The 17,362-nt window shown below is 43.1% G+C and overlaps 1 protein-coding gene across 1 annotated transcript in view; it reads right to left on the reverse strand.

Annotated features, from left to right (window-relative positions):
- Nucleotides 1–4,549: 4,549 nt before the first annotated feature.
- Nucleotides 4,550–17,362, reverse strand: part of TMEM68 (transmembrane protein 68) — a 32,648-nt gene continuing 19,835 nt past the window's right edge. The window contains exons 5-8 of the mRNA XM_073679312.1: nt 17,116–17,309; nt 12,021–12,081; nt 11,285–11,424; nt 4,550–8,677 (exon numbers count right to left, since the gene is read on the reverse strand). Of these exons, the coding sequence (XP_073535413.1) occupies nt 8,573–8,677; nt 11,285–11,424; nt 12,021–12,081; nt 17,116–17,309 (500 nt within the window). The 3' untranslated portion in view covers nt 4,550–8,572. The remainder of the gene's footprint in view (nt 8,678–11,284; nt 11,425–12,020; nt 12,082–17,115; nt 17,310–17,362) is intronic.

A 17,362-nucleotide genomic window follows, 5' to 3' on the forward strand; every position in this document is an offset into this window, starting at 1 on the left:
CAGATTCATCTCACTGCCTCACTACTGAGCGTGTACATAAAGTGCAGCACAGATTCATCTCACTACTGAGCGTGTACAGAAAGTGCAGCACAGATTCATCTCACGGCCTCACTACTGAGCATGTATATAAAGTGCAGCACAGATTCATCTCACTACTGAGCGTGTACATAAAGTGCAGCACAGATTCATCTCACTGCCTCACTACTGAGCGTGTACATAAAGTGCAGCACAGATTCATCTCACGGCCTCACTACTGAGCGTGTACATAAAGTGCAGCACAGATTCATCTCACTGCCTCACTACTGAGCGCGTACATAAAGTGCAGCACAGATTCATCTCACTGCCTCACTACTGAGCGTGTACATAAAGTGCAGCACAGATTCATCTCACTGCCTCACTACTGAGCATGTACATAAAGTGCAGCACAGATTCATCTCACTGCCTCACTACTGAGCGTGAACAAAGTGCAGCACAGATTCATCTCACTACTGAGCGTGTACATAAAGTGCAGTACAGATTCATCTCACTACTGAGCGTGTACATAAAGTGCAGCACAGATTCATCTCACTGCCTCACTACTGAGCGTGTACATAAAGTGCAGCACAGATTCATCTCACTACTGAGCGTGTACATAAAGTGCAGCACAGATTCATCTCACTACTGAGCGTGTACATAAAGTGCAGCACAGATTCATCTCACGGCCTCACTACTGAGCATGTATATAAAGTGCAGCACAGATTCATCTCACTGCCTCACTACTGAGCGTGTACATAAAGTGCAGCACAGATTCATCTCACTACTGAGCGTGTACATAAAGTGCAGCACAGATTCATCTCACGGCCTCACTACTGAGCATGTATATAAAGTGTAGCACAGATTCATCTCACTGCCTCACTACTGAGCGTGAACAAAGTGCAGCACAGATTCATCTCACTACTGAGCGTGTACATAAAGTGCAGCACAGATTCATCTCACTACTGAGCGTGTACATAAAGTGCAGCACAGATTCATCTCACTACTGAGCGTGTACATAAAGTGCAGCACAGATTCATCTCACTGCCTCACTACTGAGCGTGTACATAAAGTGCAGCACAGATTCATCTCACTACTGAGCGTGTACATAAAGTGCAGCACAGATTCATCTCACGGCCTCACTACTGAGCATGTATATAAAGTGTAGCACAGATTCATCTCACTGCCTCACTACTGAGCGTGTACATAAAGTGCAGTAGATTCATCTCAATACTGAGCGTGTACATAAAGTGCAGCACAGATTCATCTCACTGCCTCACTACTGAGCGTGTACATAAAGTGCAGCACAGATTCATCTCACTGCCTCACTACTGAGCGTGTACATAAAGTGCAGCACAGATTCATCTCACTACTGAGCGTGTACATAAAGTGCAGCACAGATTCATCTCACGGCCTCACTACTGAGCATGTATATAAAGTGCAGCACAGATTCATCTCACTGCCTCACTACTGAGCGTGTACATAAAGTGCAGCACAGATTCATCTCACTGCCTCACTACTGAGCATGTACATAAAGTGCAGCACAGATTCATCTCACTGCCTCACTACTGAGCGTGAACAAAGTGCAGCACAGATTCATCTCACTACTGAGCGTGTACATAAAGTGCAGTACAGATTCATCTCACTACTGAGCGTGTACATAAAGTGCAGCACAGATTCATCTCACTGCCTCACTACTGAGCGTGAACATAAAGTGCAGCACAGATTCATCTCACTACTGAGCGTGTACATAAAGTGCAGCACAGATTCATCTCACTACTGAGCGTGTACATAAAGTGCAGCACAGATTCATCTCACGGCCTCACTACTGAGCATGTATATAAAGTGCAGCACAGATTCATCTCACTGCCTCACTACTGAGCGTGTACATAAAGTGCAGCACAGATTCATCTCACTACTGAGCGTGTACATAAAGTGCAGCACAGATTCATCTCACTGCCTCACTACTGAGCGTGTACATAAAGTGCAGCACAGATTCATCTCACTACTGAGCGTGTACATAAAGTGCAGCACAGATTCATCTCACGGCCTCACTACTGAGCATGTATATAAAGTGTAGCACAGATTCATCTCACTGCCTCACTACTGAGCGTGTACATAAAGTGCAGTAGATTCATCTCAATACTGAGCGTGTACATAAAGTGCAGCACAGATTCATCTCACTGCCTCACTACTGAGCGTGTACATAAAGTGCAGCACAGATTCATCTCACTGCCTCACTACTGAGCGTGTACATAAAGTGCAGCACAGATTCATCTCACTACTGAGCGTGTACATAAAGTGCAGCACAGATTCATCTCACTACTGAGCGTGTACATAAAGTGCAGCAGATTCATCTCAATACTGAGCGTGTACATAAAGTGCAGCACAGATTCATCTCACTGCCTCACTACTGAGCGTGTACATAAAGTGCAGCACAGACTCATCTCACTGCCTCACTACTGAGCGTGTACATAAAGTGCAGCACAGATTCATCTCACTACTGAGCGTGTACATAAAGTGCATCACAGATTCATCTCACGGCCTCACTACTGAGCATGTATATAAAGTGTAGCACAGATTCATCTCACTGCCTCACTACTGAGCGTGTACATAAAGTGCAGCAGATTCATCTCACTACTGAGCGTGTACATAAAGTGCATCACAGATTCATCTCACTGTCTCACTACTGAGCGTGTACATAAAGTGCAGCACAGATTCATCTCACTGCCTCACTACTGAGCGTGTACATAAAGTGCAGCACAGATTCATCTCACTGCCTCACTACTGAGCGTGTACATAAAGTGCAGCACAGATTCATCTCACTGCCTCACTACTGAGCGTGTACATAAAGTGCAGCACAGATTCATCTCACTACTGAGCGTGTACATAAAGTGCAGCACAGATTCATCTCACGGCCTCACTACTGAGCATGTATATAAAGTGCAGCACAGATTCATCTCACGGCCTCACTACTGAGCATGTATATAAAGTGCAGCACAGATTCATCTCACTACTGAGCGTGTACATAAAGTGCAGCACAGATTCATCTCACTGCCTCACTACTGAGCGTGTACATAAAGTGCAGCACAGATTCATCTCACTGCCTCACTACTGAGCATGTATATAAAGTGCAGCAGATTCATCTCACTGCCTCACTACTGAGCGCGTACATAAAGTGCAGCACAGATTCATCTCACTGCCTCACTACTGAGCGTGTACATAAAGTGCAGCACAGATTCATCTCACTGCCTCACTACTGAGCATGTACATAAAGTGCAGCACAGATTCATCTCACTGCCTCACTACTGAGCGTGAACATAAAGTGCAGCACAGATTCATCTCACTACTGAGCGTGTACATAAAGTGCAGTACAGATTCATCTCACTACTGAGCGTGTACATAAAGTGCAGCACAGATTCATCTCACTGCCTCACTACTGAGCATGTATATAAAGTGCAGCAGATTCATCTCACTGCCTCACTACTGAGCGCGTACATAAAGTGCAGCACAGATTCATCTCACTGCCTCACTACTGAGCGTGTACATAAAGTGCAGCACAGATTCATCTCACTGCCTCACTACTGAGCATGTACATAAAGTGCAGCACAGATTCATCTCACTGCCTCACTACTGAGCGTGAACATAAAGTGCAGCACAGATTCATCTCACTACTGACCGTGTACATAAAGTGCAGTACAGATTCATCTCACTACTGAGCGTGTACATAAAGTGCAGCACAGATTCATCTCACGGCCTCACTACTGAGCATGTATATAAAGTGCAGCACAGATTCATCTCACTGCCTCACTACTGAGCGTGTACATAAAGTGCAGCACAGATTCATCTCACTGCCTCACTACTGAGCGTGTACATAAAGTGCAGCACAGATTCATCTCACTGCCTCACTACTGAGCGTGTTCATAAAGTGCAGCACAGATTCATCTCACTGCCTCACTACTGAGCATGTACATAAAGTGCAGCACAGATTCATCTCACGGCCTCACTACTGAGCGTGTACATAAAGTGCAGCACAGATTCATCTCACTGCCTCACTACTGGGCATGTACATTAAGTGCAGCACAGATTCATCTCACTGCCTCACTACTGAGTGTGTACATAAAGTGCAGCACAGATTCATCTCACTGCCTCACTACTGAGCGTGTACATAAAGTGCAGCACAGATTCATCTCAACTAAAAGCCCAGATCCTTAGATCAGGAACAGAACAGACATTTATAGGACATTTCATAACTTTCCCAAATTCTTATAAAAACATTTACAGCACATCTTGCATTGTACTACTGTACCCAATGTATTATATATTTTAGGAGTCGGTCCATTTTATACCGACTCCACCAAAATGGACACCAACTGCGACTCCACAGCCCTGGTGGGGACAGTGGGCGACAGATCCACAGCAAGATCAGGTCTGAACAAACCCTTTGAAAAACACATCAAAAGACCAAAACAAAAAAAGGAGAACAATAGCAGAAAGAACACGGCTACTGTAGATGTAGACAAGTAATATTCACAGCTTTAGATTGCAACGTTGTATATTTCATATAAAAAAGAATGCCGAACAATAGAAATCAGTAAATAAGTTATAAAATCAGCACAAAAATACAACTCTAAAAATACAAACACTCCAACAGTACAGCGTCATAACTGCTAATAATGCATATACATGACACCTTCCATAGATGCTTCCTTCCCAATGTGACATCTATAGCTATAGTAACACAAGTGTTGTGCTTAGTCGGGAGTGGACACAAGATTGAGAAAGCTGGAACAACTAATGGCAGTAGAAAATACAGCATTTTTGGTACAAGCAGTATTTTAACAAGGTTGATTACTTAAAGGAACTAAACCTAGAAATGAAAGTTGCCTTCAATGTTTAGTAGTCTGCAGCATTTCCTGTATGATCCTGGAGCAGTCCAGTCTTGTAGAACAAAGGGGTTAATGTCCTGCTGATCAGTTCCGGCTTGGATTGGCAGCCGGCAGAAGCCCTGCCCCGAGCCAGGGAGGATGGCTTAGAGATGCCTTGTCCTACTGCACACAGGGAGGTTCTGGCTGTAAGACAACTGGCTGCAGCAGAAAACAGGGCAGTGAGGAGGCCACGCGGCCATGATGCTGCTGGTGTGACACAGATGTCTTTACATCATTTCTCAGTTTTTGATTGTAATGAGAATAATATAAACAACACATAATGGCACAGAAAACTGGGATTTTTGCATTTTGTTTGAGCATTTTCTGTGTATTTTGTTCCTTAAAAAAAGAGTTTTCCAGCACTTAGACACTGATGTCCTACCTAATAAAACAAGTGAAGGGGCAGTGTTTACTGCAGTGCGCTGGTCCCGTCAGGTAGATGATCGCTGGTGATGCAGTCAGATTCCTATTCATCTGATGTTAATGGTTTATTAAGGGCCACAAAGTGTGTAGTCCCAGAGAACCCCTTTACTGAGGATAGTGGTGGACATTACACACTGAGAGCCGTCTTTGTATCCCAATCTGAAGTCTCTAGGTTTATCAGCTGAGAGAATTTGTGTCTTGTAAAGGTGTCAGAGTCTGCAGTGATACTTAACCCCCGTGATACAATACTACATTACTACCAGCCCTCTGATTGCCAACATAACAGCCACTAGCTTAACCCTATTAGAGCTGACTCTGTAACTAATCATCTTTAAAATGTTCTCCGCCTCAATATCTTGTTGGAGAAATGCTGAGTTTAATGAGTTGTCCAGACATATGATATGATATGATATTGATGACTTTTAGCTAGATCATCAATATCAGATCAGTGGTGGTCCGAGGTGTGGCACCCCCAGCGATCAGCCGCCACACATTGAGCAGAGCTTCGGTGCGGGTGGCAGGTAGCGCTCACACCGGTCTTAGATCGATGACCTCTCCTACGGATAGGACATCAGTACCAAGTGACCGGACAACTCCTTCTGAGACTTGCCAAGCCACCTTACTCCTCCTCAGTGGCTATTCTAGCTTCATCTCATGACCAGCATCAGAAGGATTTTTAGGAATTTGCAAAACTGCAACCGTTCTATACGGGGAGTAATCAGTCACACGATTCAGCTTTTTAGTTTAAAGAGGTCTTGTATAGTTCTGACAGCAGAGATGGGGAGAGCGGAGCAGTAGCCATGTTCGGCCAACCTCCATCAAACAACGATAGAATAAGGCCGGTCCGCATCTGCTGGATGTGTTGTGAATTTGTCGTGTAGATTAGCGCACAGAAAATCCACAGCGCATTTAAGAAATCATTCAAAAGTAATACAAAATTTCTGCAGGGAAACTGACCTGTGATTTGGATTTTTAGTTCTGCCGCCTGTGATTTTCTGCCAGGACTCAGTGGTTTTCATGATTTAGTGTGCAATTCTCGACAGACATTTGCAGCAGCAAATTTAGTAAAGAGAACTTTTCACCTCGGAAAATGCTCTATACCAGCAGCTATAGGGTTAATCAGAAAGTGACTAATAACAATGCTGCCTTGCCACCTTGCTGAAAGTGCAGCTACTGGGAGAAAATAAACATTTCCTCCTGGGAAGTGCCAGCTTTCAGTCATGGCGGCGTGCACAGGGTGGCTACCGTCACTGCTCACTATACTGTGCGGCAGCTGTAAGCACGGCCTGGCACTGACAGCAGACTGCAGCGCATTTGTGCAGAGGTAGCTGTCAAAGTGTCAGGGCATGCTTACAGCTGACGCTCACAGTTTAGTGAGCAGTGACGGTAGCCTCCCTGTGCACATCCCCAAGACTGAAAGCAGCAGCTTCTGGTAGGAAACAAGTTAGTTTTCTCCCTGTACCCACACTTTTAGTATTACCGCAAAGCATTGTAACGCTATATCCCTGCAGATTAACCCTATATCTGCAGGTATATAGTACTTTCTGTGTGATAGGTCCCCTTTAAGTGAGAACCTACCCTAATGCTGTATTCAGACAATAAAAAAACTTTTTTTTTTTTAACCAGGAAAAAGTACTGCATGCTCCCAATCAACACAGCACTCCTGATCTGAATGTAAATAGCCTACTGGCCTTTCACAAATTTCTAATCAGGTGGGAAAACACTTTACGAATGCCTTTGGGATAATCTTTGTAACCAACTGTCAGCAGAGAGGGTTCACCGGCAGGCACCCTAACAATTCTCTATATTTGGGAGGGGGGGGGGGGCATGTTTCCAAATTTGAAGGGAATGCATCATCAGGAAGTGACCTACAGTTTAAATCAGGTTTGTGTGTTAAATTTAAATTTTTATTATTTTGGCCAATTCTTTGTCATATCATAAGGTGCATTAAAAATAAAAATGTCTTGCAGTTTTCACAGTGGCCACTGGGGCTTTTCAAGACTAGCTTCCTGTTTCTGGAAACAAAACCTGGTCTAATGAGTCTGTGCAAAGGCTGCAAGGTCATTGTGAAGGGAGGAGGAGCAGGGTGAGCTGTGATATCACCTGTTTTGATTGGTGGATCCTGTGTTATCAGCTGTGTATAGAGGAGTTACTTCTCATTGTACTCCTGCCACTGCTGATAAGGAGCCCGCTGAAAACTCCTCCTGAAAGGACATGAGGTATGTATCTTAAAACCCCCTGTGCCTGTGTGAAAAATGCAAGACTAATTTTGTTTAATACATATCTTGATAGATATATATATATATATATTAAAAAAAAAAAACGCAAAAAGAAACAAATAAATAGTAATAGAAAAAACATACTTGAGACACTAAAGCCTGATTTAAACAATAATTCATTCTCTGATGACACATTTTCTTTAAGGAGAGATGATGAAGCAAATGTAGTTATTTTTCACTAAAATTAATAGAAGTCACGGTCCCTAAGAATTGAATGAGATGTGAAGTATAATCATGGTTGGCATTTGTCTACAAAAAGAGGTAGTCCAGGTCCCATTACTTCATGTGCTTTGGGCATTGTAGCATTACATGGTAACGTTTGTGCACCGCATGCGACACTGACACCTCAATGTTTTACTAAAAAATTGAAAATGGCATGAAAAGACGCCATAGAAAGGTAAAGTTGGAAGGGACCTCCAGGGTCATCGTGTCCAACCCCCTGCTCAATGCAGGATTCACTAAACCATCTCAGACAGATGTCTGTCCAGCCTCTGTTTGAAGACTTCCATTGAAGGAGAACTCACCACCTCTCGTGGCCGCCTGTTCCACTCACTGATCACCCTCAATGATGGAGGCAGGTTGCTGCACCCTATGCACCTCTGCGGGGAAGACCACCAGGCATGAAGATGACTGGCCCTGAGCTGCTAATGCCAGGGGAGAAAATACCAGGTACTGAGGGCAAACTTCTGCAATGTAGACTCAGCCTGACCGCACAGCTTTACAGACACTGGCACAAGTTATATTAATTTGCTTATACTCCTATCATCAGAGCTGATTTAGAGGAAGCCGTCAGAAATAGACATATTGCACAATAGAGAATCGTGTTCCTTGGTGTTCATCTAACACGTCAATAAAATGATTTATCAAACTAAATTCTGTACTATGTACACTGTACAAATAACCCCGCGGCATGCTGCACACCACTGCACTTTATTCTTCTTTAGCTCTCCGGTGAAATCTCTCCAATAGTGCTTGGAAAATATTTCCAGGAATTTTCTGGTGCCGATCTATCAATGACTGAAGGGCACATTTTGTCTAGAAGAGAAGAAAACAAACAAGACACGGTGAGACATTGGGCAGGAGCTTCAGACAGGACAAATACTGAGTGTGGGACGTTGTGCGGACACTGGGGTGACATGTGGGGGAAACGCCTGCAGAAAACCTGGAGACAAGTCTCATGGCTACTAATTAAATCTAAGTTTTCAAAAGCACTTAACCAGTTAAAGGCCGGAGCATATTCTTCTGGCACATTTTACTTTTCTTTTTTACTTTCATACATGTGGATATAAAGAGCTCTAAACAATTTTCTTGTTTGGTTATTCAAGTAGTTTTTGGCGTTTTTTTTCCCCCAGACAAACAAATTCTACTTTTGTGCTTTAAGTTTAATTCATTTTTCTTTATCCCTTCCCTGCACTCCTCCGATATTGAAAAAAATTAAAAAAGGGGGTGAAGTATGCGAGCTGAAGGTATGATCCCCCTTTTCCAGCCCTGCCCTTGATTTAAAAAACAAAAAACATATCAAAATTGTAACAAAGTGCAGCTGAAAACATTTGAAAAAATTAAAAAAACCTGTTGTTTTTTTTTTTGCACTTGCGATCTTGTGGTAGACATTGAAATTACTGGATGTACATTTTTAGCCAGGTGTTTTCCCAATTTGTCTGTATTTTCGTGTTGTCTTGATTATATATTATGTCTGCTTACACAGCACCATCATGTACCACAGCGCTTTACAGATATCATCACTATTCCCATTGGGGCTCACAACCCCAGGGTGAACATATAAACTCCTTGCCAATAGTAACCCCATGCATGCATTTCCTATGTATTAATAAACATGTGATTTATCTCAGATATTTGCTCTGCACTTCTGTCTGATGATGTGCGTTTGCCATAAATATGGTAGTTGATGGGTGCTGAGTGACATCTGTCATGGCATATACTTTTCTCCCTGCTGCCGACCCCCATCTAGGAGCGAGTCTAATATTTTATAATCAATGGTAATATGAAGGAATATTAGCTGAAGAACTTCAGATACTGAAGATTATTAACGATTCATTCAAAAAAAATTCTTGTCCAAACACACAATAATATCTCTTGATTAATAGGGCAATTACATGGAGAATCTAATCATTTATTTCTGTGTTTTTCCTTTTAAAATGCCTTAATTATACATTAAAAATGTTAAAAAATTAATAGCATGAGAACATGGCAGCATGAGAGCAGGAATCAGGGGGCAAGGCAGACACTCAGCCGATCACTGTGAGCGGCATGATGTGAAGGGCAGGAATAGAGGACCCCCCGAGCTGGGCATCCCCCCTACTGACCGCATGGCTGCAGCACTGAGCACCCACAGACATGGGGCACCTCTGGTATGGAGGAGAATGATAGAGATTAGTGATAGAGAAGTTTATATAAAAAGGGAAGACGGAGACAGTGTGCTGCAATAGAGAGCAGGTAGTGGCTCCCATTGGGGTGGATTAAGGCATTTGTGAAACGCGTGGCGGGGGTTTGATTGGTGATCTTTTCTGCCATCTATTATTTTATTATTTATATTTATTACCTGTGACTTCTGACCTGTGGCGTAGACATTTATTAGCATTGTTGTATAGACTTTTTAGATTGCAAGCCCCAATGGAGATAGTGATGATATTGTCTGTGAAGCGCTGTGGAATTAATGGCGCTATATAAGTGAGTAAAATAAATAAATAAAATAGACAATTCTACATGTATCTATACTATTGAATACTTATCTATGTACATCTGTATTGGCATTCAGGTGAAATACAACATAAAACAAGTGATCTATAACTTTACTACTGGGGTTCCCACAGCTGCTCACCCACCAATTTCAGTCTGTCTTTATTGCTGAGATTATCTATATTCATTGTTTTTATGACTAGTACCCAATAAAGTTTACTACCTTTAAGTAATTTTCATTAACTTTGGCCTGGCACATATCTGGTTTATTAGTTTTCTCCGGAGTATATTGGCGACATATTTTGTGAACATATAAAATAAATTTAAAAGGGGTTGTCCGGTCCAAACCGATAAGTCTGCAGTCACTGTGTGTCTCTCTGTGTGACTGCAGACTTATGAATCCCCCCAGCACACACACTTTGGGGATTCACCGGTTTCTGAGCCGGGATCAGAGGGTATGTATGAGTTATACATAGTCCCGGCCATAGCCCGTTGAGTGGGCATGGCCTCGTTGCATACACTTGTATGGAGAGAGGCCACACCATCTGGTTGACCATGCCAACTGGACAGTCATGTCACTAGTCAGGGTGCAGCCTCGCTCTACACAAGTGTATGCAGCGAGGTCACGCCAGATGGTCGCGCACTGCCCAGGGGTATGTATAACTCACATATATCCTCCGGTCCCGGCTCACAAACCGGTGACTCCCCGCAGCACACAGTGCGTGGCCTGGGGGTGGTTCATAAGTCTGCAGTCATACAGAGTGATACACAGAGTGGCTGCAGTTTGAACTGGACAACCCCTTTAAAAAAAAAAAAAAAGCGAAAATGGAGAGATGAATTAGGTACAAGCAAAGAGGGGAAAAAACAAGAGAAAAACAATAAAAACAGGTGCAAATACAATAATGAATCTGGCCCAATGTTTCCTACCATTCAGACTAATCTCACCTTCTCTGCCAATTCATTTGCTGTAATATTTGGATCGTACTGGATAGGGTCACCAAGATACGTGCGAAATTTCACTGGGAATCCCCCATACACAGGAACGAATGGTATCTTATACGTCTCATACAACCACCTAAAGATCCCTGAGAAAGAGAGATGAACACATTTCATAACAGATGAATGAGAAATAGGACCAGTCACATGTACATAGGTAGAGGCGCTGCTGTGTCTGCGGCATTCTGGTGATCGGTGCTGGCTAGGGATCGCCCCCTACTGACCAAACGTGGCTGGCCTACCTAAGGATAACAAACCAATGCTCTTCCCTTGGAAAACCCTTTAAACTTACAGCCTTAGAACAATTGTGGATATTGTCAAAAGCTATATACTGTATAAATTAAAATTACAAGTAGTAAGAGTAAACTGTGAACAAGATAGAATTACATATAAAGCCCGCTCATTGCATAGCACATTCTGCAACTATATAACACACTTAGTCAAGTACTAGAAAAATATTCTGACTGCCTGTAGCTGGCAAAGATACAAGACTTACTACATACAGGAGCTCGGATATTGCAATAAGCTCTAATTTTTAGGACAAGAGGAGTGACTTTGTACAACAAGTCAAATTCATGAGTTACAGATTTAACATCAATTAACATCTAACAATTTATGTGACCATACGCTGACCTGCATGAAGGTAATAATCTAAGGTTACACAAAAGCAAGAGACATATCTTACGCAAGCAGCCGAGAGAGCGGAATCCTTCCCGGACGTTCTGTGTGAACATTGGGATGATGCACTAGGAAAAGAAAGCACAACCATGTCACACAATGGCGAGTCCACAGCACCTCCATTATATATAGTGCATTGTGAAAGGATTTGGCCCCCTTGAACTTTTCTACCTTTTGCCACATTTCCGGCTTCAAACATAGAAATATAAAATTAAAATTTTTTTGGGAAGAATCAACAACAAGTGGGACACAATGGTGAAGTGGAACGAAATTTATTGGATATTTTAAACTTTTTTAACAAATTAAAAACTGAAAAGTGGGGTGTGCAATATTATTCGGCCCCCTTGAGTTAATACTTTGTAGCGCCACCTATTGCTGCGATTACAGCTGCAAGTCTCTTGGGGTATGTCTCTATCAGTTTTGCACATCGAGGCTGAAATTCTTGCCCATTCTTCCATGCAAAACAGCTCGAGCTCAGTGAGGTTGGATGGAGGGCGTTTGTGAACAGCAGTTTTCAGCTCTTTCCACAGATTCTCTATTGGATTCAGGTCTGGACTTTGACTTGGCCATTCTAACACCTGGATACGTTTATTTTTGAACCATTCCATTGTAGATTTTGCTTTATGTTTGGGATCATTGTCTTGTTGGAAGATAAATCTCCGTCCCAGTCTCAGGTCTTTTGCAGACTCCAACAGGTTTTCTTCAAAAATGGTCCTGTATTTGGCTCCGTCCATCTTCCCATCAATTTTAACCATCTTCCCTGTCCCTGCTGAAAAAAAGCAGGCCCAAACCATGATGCTGCCACCACCATGTTTGACACTGGGGATGGTGTTTTGAGGGTGATGAACTGTGTTGCTTTTACGCCAAACATATCGCTTTGCATTGTGGCCAAAAAGTTAGATTTTGGTTTCATCTGACCAGAGCACCTTATTCCACATGTTTGGTGTGTCTCCCAGGTGGCTTGTGGCAAACTTCAAACGAGAATTTTTATGGATATCTTTGAGAAATGGCTTTCTTCTTGCCACTCTTCCATAAAGGCCAGATTTGTGCAGTGTACGACTGATTGTTGTCCTATGGACAGACTCTCCCACCTCAGCTGTAGATCTCTGCAGTTCATCCAGAGTGATCATGGGCCCTTTGGCTGCATCTCTGATCAGTCTTCTCTTTGTTCAAGATGAAAGTTTAGAGGGACGGCCGGGTCTTGGTAGATTTGCAGTGGTCTGATACTCCTTCCATTTCAATATGATCGCTTGCACAGTGCTCCTTGAGATGTTTAAAACTTGGGAAATCTTTTTGTATCCAAATCCGGCTTTAAACTTCCCCACAACAGTATCTCGGACCTGCCTGGTGTGTTCCTTGGTCTTCATGATGCTCTCTGCACATGAAACCGAACCCTGAGACTATCACAGAGCAGGTGCATTTATACAGAGACTTGATTCACACAGGTGGATTCTATTTATCATTACCAGTCATTTAGGACAACATTGGATCATTCAGAGATCCTCACTGAACTTCTGGAGTAAGTTTGCTGCACTGAAAGTAAAGGGGCCGAATAATATTGCACGCACCACTTTTCAGTTTTTAATTTGTTAAAAAAGTTTAAAATATCCAATAAATTTCATTCCACTTCACGGTTGTGTCCCACTTGTTGTTGATTCTTCCCAAAAAAAATAGAATTTTATATCTTTATGTTTGAAGCCAGAAATGTGGCAAAAGGTAGAAAAGTTCAAGGGGGCCAAATACTTTCACAATGCACTGTATATATTTCTTTCATTTACTCATTTTCCAAGTCACTATTTATATTAAAAACAAAATCTTGCAATTTTCAGACCTATAACTGGACTCACACTTTCTATTCTTTACAGAAGACTTTTTAGTTGTCTCATTATCGTTACAGACAGAATTATGCCATGTGCCCACGTAGCGTTTTTGTAGCGTTTTTGGGGCTGCGAAAACACCCCGAAAACGCTGGTAAAACAGTCTGCCATGCAAAGCAATGTGAATTTGGATGTGCTGTGCACATGATGCGCTAATTTGCGCGCCAAATTCGCATTGCGTTGCAAAATGCAGCATGACCATTTCTACCGCGATTACGCTGCAAATTCGCGGCCATTGAGGAACATTGAAACGCAGCAAACCCGCAGGTATATGTGGATTTGCTGCGTTTCAATTAAATTCAATGGCCGCAAATTTGCAGCATAATCGCGGTGCGTGTGGTACCCGGGATGAAGAGGAGACTACAACTCCTCTTCATCCCGGCTACCACGCGGTGAACAAAAGAAATAAAAAAGTTAAAAATAAACAAAACCTGTATAGTCACCTCTCCGGCGGCCCCCGATCTGCTCTCCGGTCTTCTCCAGTCTGCTCCCGGCCACGTCCTCTTTCCTTGGCGTCCTGTGGTGTACTGTCAGGACCTGCGGTGACATCATTTAGTCAACTGATGGTCACGCGACCGTCGGCGGTCAGGTGATGGTCGCGTGACCATCAGCTGACTAAATGACGTCACCGCAGGTCCTGACAGTACACTGCGGGACGCTGAAGAGAGAGGATCGCAGGATCGCCGACGGGAGGAGACCGGAGAGGTGAATATACAGTTTTTTTTTTATTTTTAACGTTTTAATTCTCTTTTTTTTTTTTTTTTTTTACTATAGATGCTGCATTTAAAGCATCAGTTGTTCACACATTATAAATCCATGCCGGTTGCATAGATTTATATTGTGTGACCAAGTTGTCAAGCACTTTTCCAAGTGATGCTCAAAATCGCTTGGAAAACTGCTTGAAAAAACGCATACGAAAACGCATGTAAAAACGCTGAAAAAACGCTTCTCTCTGGCAGAAAAAACGCATGTAAATCTGCGTGCGTTTTTTTTCTGCCAGAGAGAGGCAAAAACGCTCTGCATCAAATCTGCTACGCGGGCACATAGCCTTACAATGAAAGGTAATGCTTCTAAATACAGTAGATAACAAAAGATTCACCATCCACAATAGCTGATGTCACAGCTCACCTCCTCCGCCTACATTCACAATAACCTTTGGCCAAACACAGACTGCTACAGAAGCATACAGCTGCTTCATGAACAAAAAGTCAATGCATTGCTGCTGATGTTCGTGCTGCTACAGAAAAAAAAAGTTAGAAGTCTTTTCTGAAGTTTAGTCAGTGTCAGACTGGGGTGCCAAGAGCCCATCAGCAACATTGATTTTGGGGTATACTGCTCAGTTGCATGCCAGTATTATACTTTACTTATTCACAAATTCACCTCAGCTTCCATATAATAATTACAAGTTAAAGAGATTGTCCACTACTTTTACATTGATGACCATAGAATAGGGCATCAATGTCTGATTGGCCGGGGTCCGACAACCGGCACCCCCACCGATCAGCCGCTACCAATATTGGCGGCAGCAGCCGGGGCTTGTAGTGGCCGGGGTTTGGAACGGCACTTCCGCCTCCCATTCAAAAATCAATAGGAGGCAGGTGTGCAGGACCCTGCGGCAGCCACACGTAGATGGATAGCTATGCAAGTACTTCCAGCCACCCGCTACCGACACCGATAACAGCTGATCGGCGGGGGTGCAGAGTGTTGGACCCTGGCCGATCAGACACTGATGACCTTAAAATTTTTTTAAAAATCAGCTATATGGTTCCAGAGATATGGGCCTTTTTACTTAGTCACAAACAGCAAAGCCACACTAAGAAGAATTAAAATTCCCCCAAAAATTCAAGAAAAAAAAACACCGCAAAAAAGGGCAGCAGTGTTCACCTGTTCAGATCTTCAAAACCAAAACGCACTACCAGGATGCAGCAGACCCACATAAAGATGGCGGCTACACTGGTGCAAAATACTGATGAGACAACCACTCACAACTTACCATTTCATGGAGGGGGTGACTGCTTAGTATTTGAATTGCATACAACAAGATTTGTATAGGGTGCTGTTCACACTATGGTAGTGCACAGTATCCGGCTTACAGCTTATAAAGCCCATACTATTAAGACCCTTGTCATGGGTTACGAGCTTACGTATTTTGGCCAAAATATCAACTAATACCTCATATATTATATATATGTATTTTTGCACTTTTTTATTCCAGGGTGCAGCCAGGCACATCAGTGCTGGCATTGTAAACTGGGGTGTCTGTTCCCATGGGGTGCACTTGGATGGTATCGGGCAGCCCGCCTAGTCTAATAGTAGTGGGGTAACTAATAGGCTGTAAGCCGGATACTGTGCACTACCATAGTGTGAATAGCACCCTATACAAGTCTTTTTGTATGCAATTCAAATACTAAGCAGTCACCCCCTCCATGAAATGGTAGGTTGCGAGTGGTTGTCTCATCAGTATTTTGCACCTGTATAGCCGCCATCTTTATGTGGGTTTGCTGCATCCTGGTAGTGCATTTGGTTTTGAAGATCTGGGCAGGTAAATACTGCTGCCCTTTTTTGCTGTGTTTTTTTTTTTTATTTAATGCAAATGTTTATGGTCTTTTACCAAGGGGGCACTCAATGAGGAGTAAAAGAGGAACAGCAAATTGCCGAGTTCTAAGAAAACATGCTCCAGAATTGTTATTTTATAGGTGATGCAAGTATGTACTAGAACGTACATGTGAGAAGTGGTGGCAGGTCCTTTTTAATGGGGTTGTCCAGTCTTAAGCTACAAGTCTGCAGTTACTCTATGTGACTGCAGATTTGTGAATCCTCACATCATGTGCATTGCGCGCTGCGAGAATTTTCCAGTGCTGGTGCCGGGTAGGCATGTGACCACATATATGCGATTTATATACTTCCGGCCACATTCCGACTAGACTGTATCTGGCCTTGCTCAATACACTAGCATTGAGCGAGGCTGCATCCATCTAGTTGGCATGTGATCTCATACTTGGGGTCACATGCCCGCCACTGGTACCGGAGAAACCTGACAGCGAGCACTGCGCGTGATGTTAAAATTCACAAGTCGGCAGTCACATAGAGCGACTGCAGACTTGTAGCTTAAGACTGGACAAACCTTTTATGTAGTGGAAAATTGTACCCCATCGCTTTGTAAAGTTTGGTGCTGCTATCGTATAATTTTGATTGTTTGATAGTGCAGTTATTAGGTGAACTTACCACCTGAGCATCGATTGCTACTTGTGCAAAACCTGTGCGATTTCCCCACATGAGGATATAGGATTCATCACTAAACAATGCTTCCCGCACCCCTCCTGGAGAGATTGCCAAGAGATGGCCGTCCTTCAGAGCCTTCACACACTCTTCCTTTGGTCCATGGATTACACTGAACACTTCCAGCAATGGTTTGAATCCTGTAATAGAAATGTAAAAACATTAGAAGATTGACAGAAGCTCTGGCTGAAAG

This window comes from Phyllobates terribilis, unplaced genomic scaffold (genome assembly GCF_046119375.1).
Source record: "Phyllobates terribilis strain yellow unplaced genomic scaffold, ASM4611937v1 Scaffold_4__5_contigs__length_816908805, whole genome shotgun sequence".
Classification (NCBI taxonomy): domain Eukaryota; kingdom Metazoa; phylum Chordata; class Amphibia; order Anura; family Dendrobatidae; genus Phyllobates; species Phyllobates terribilis.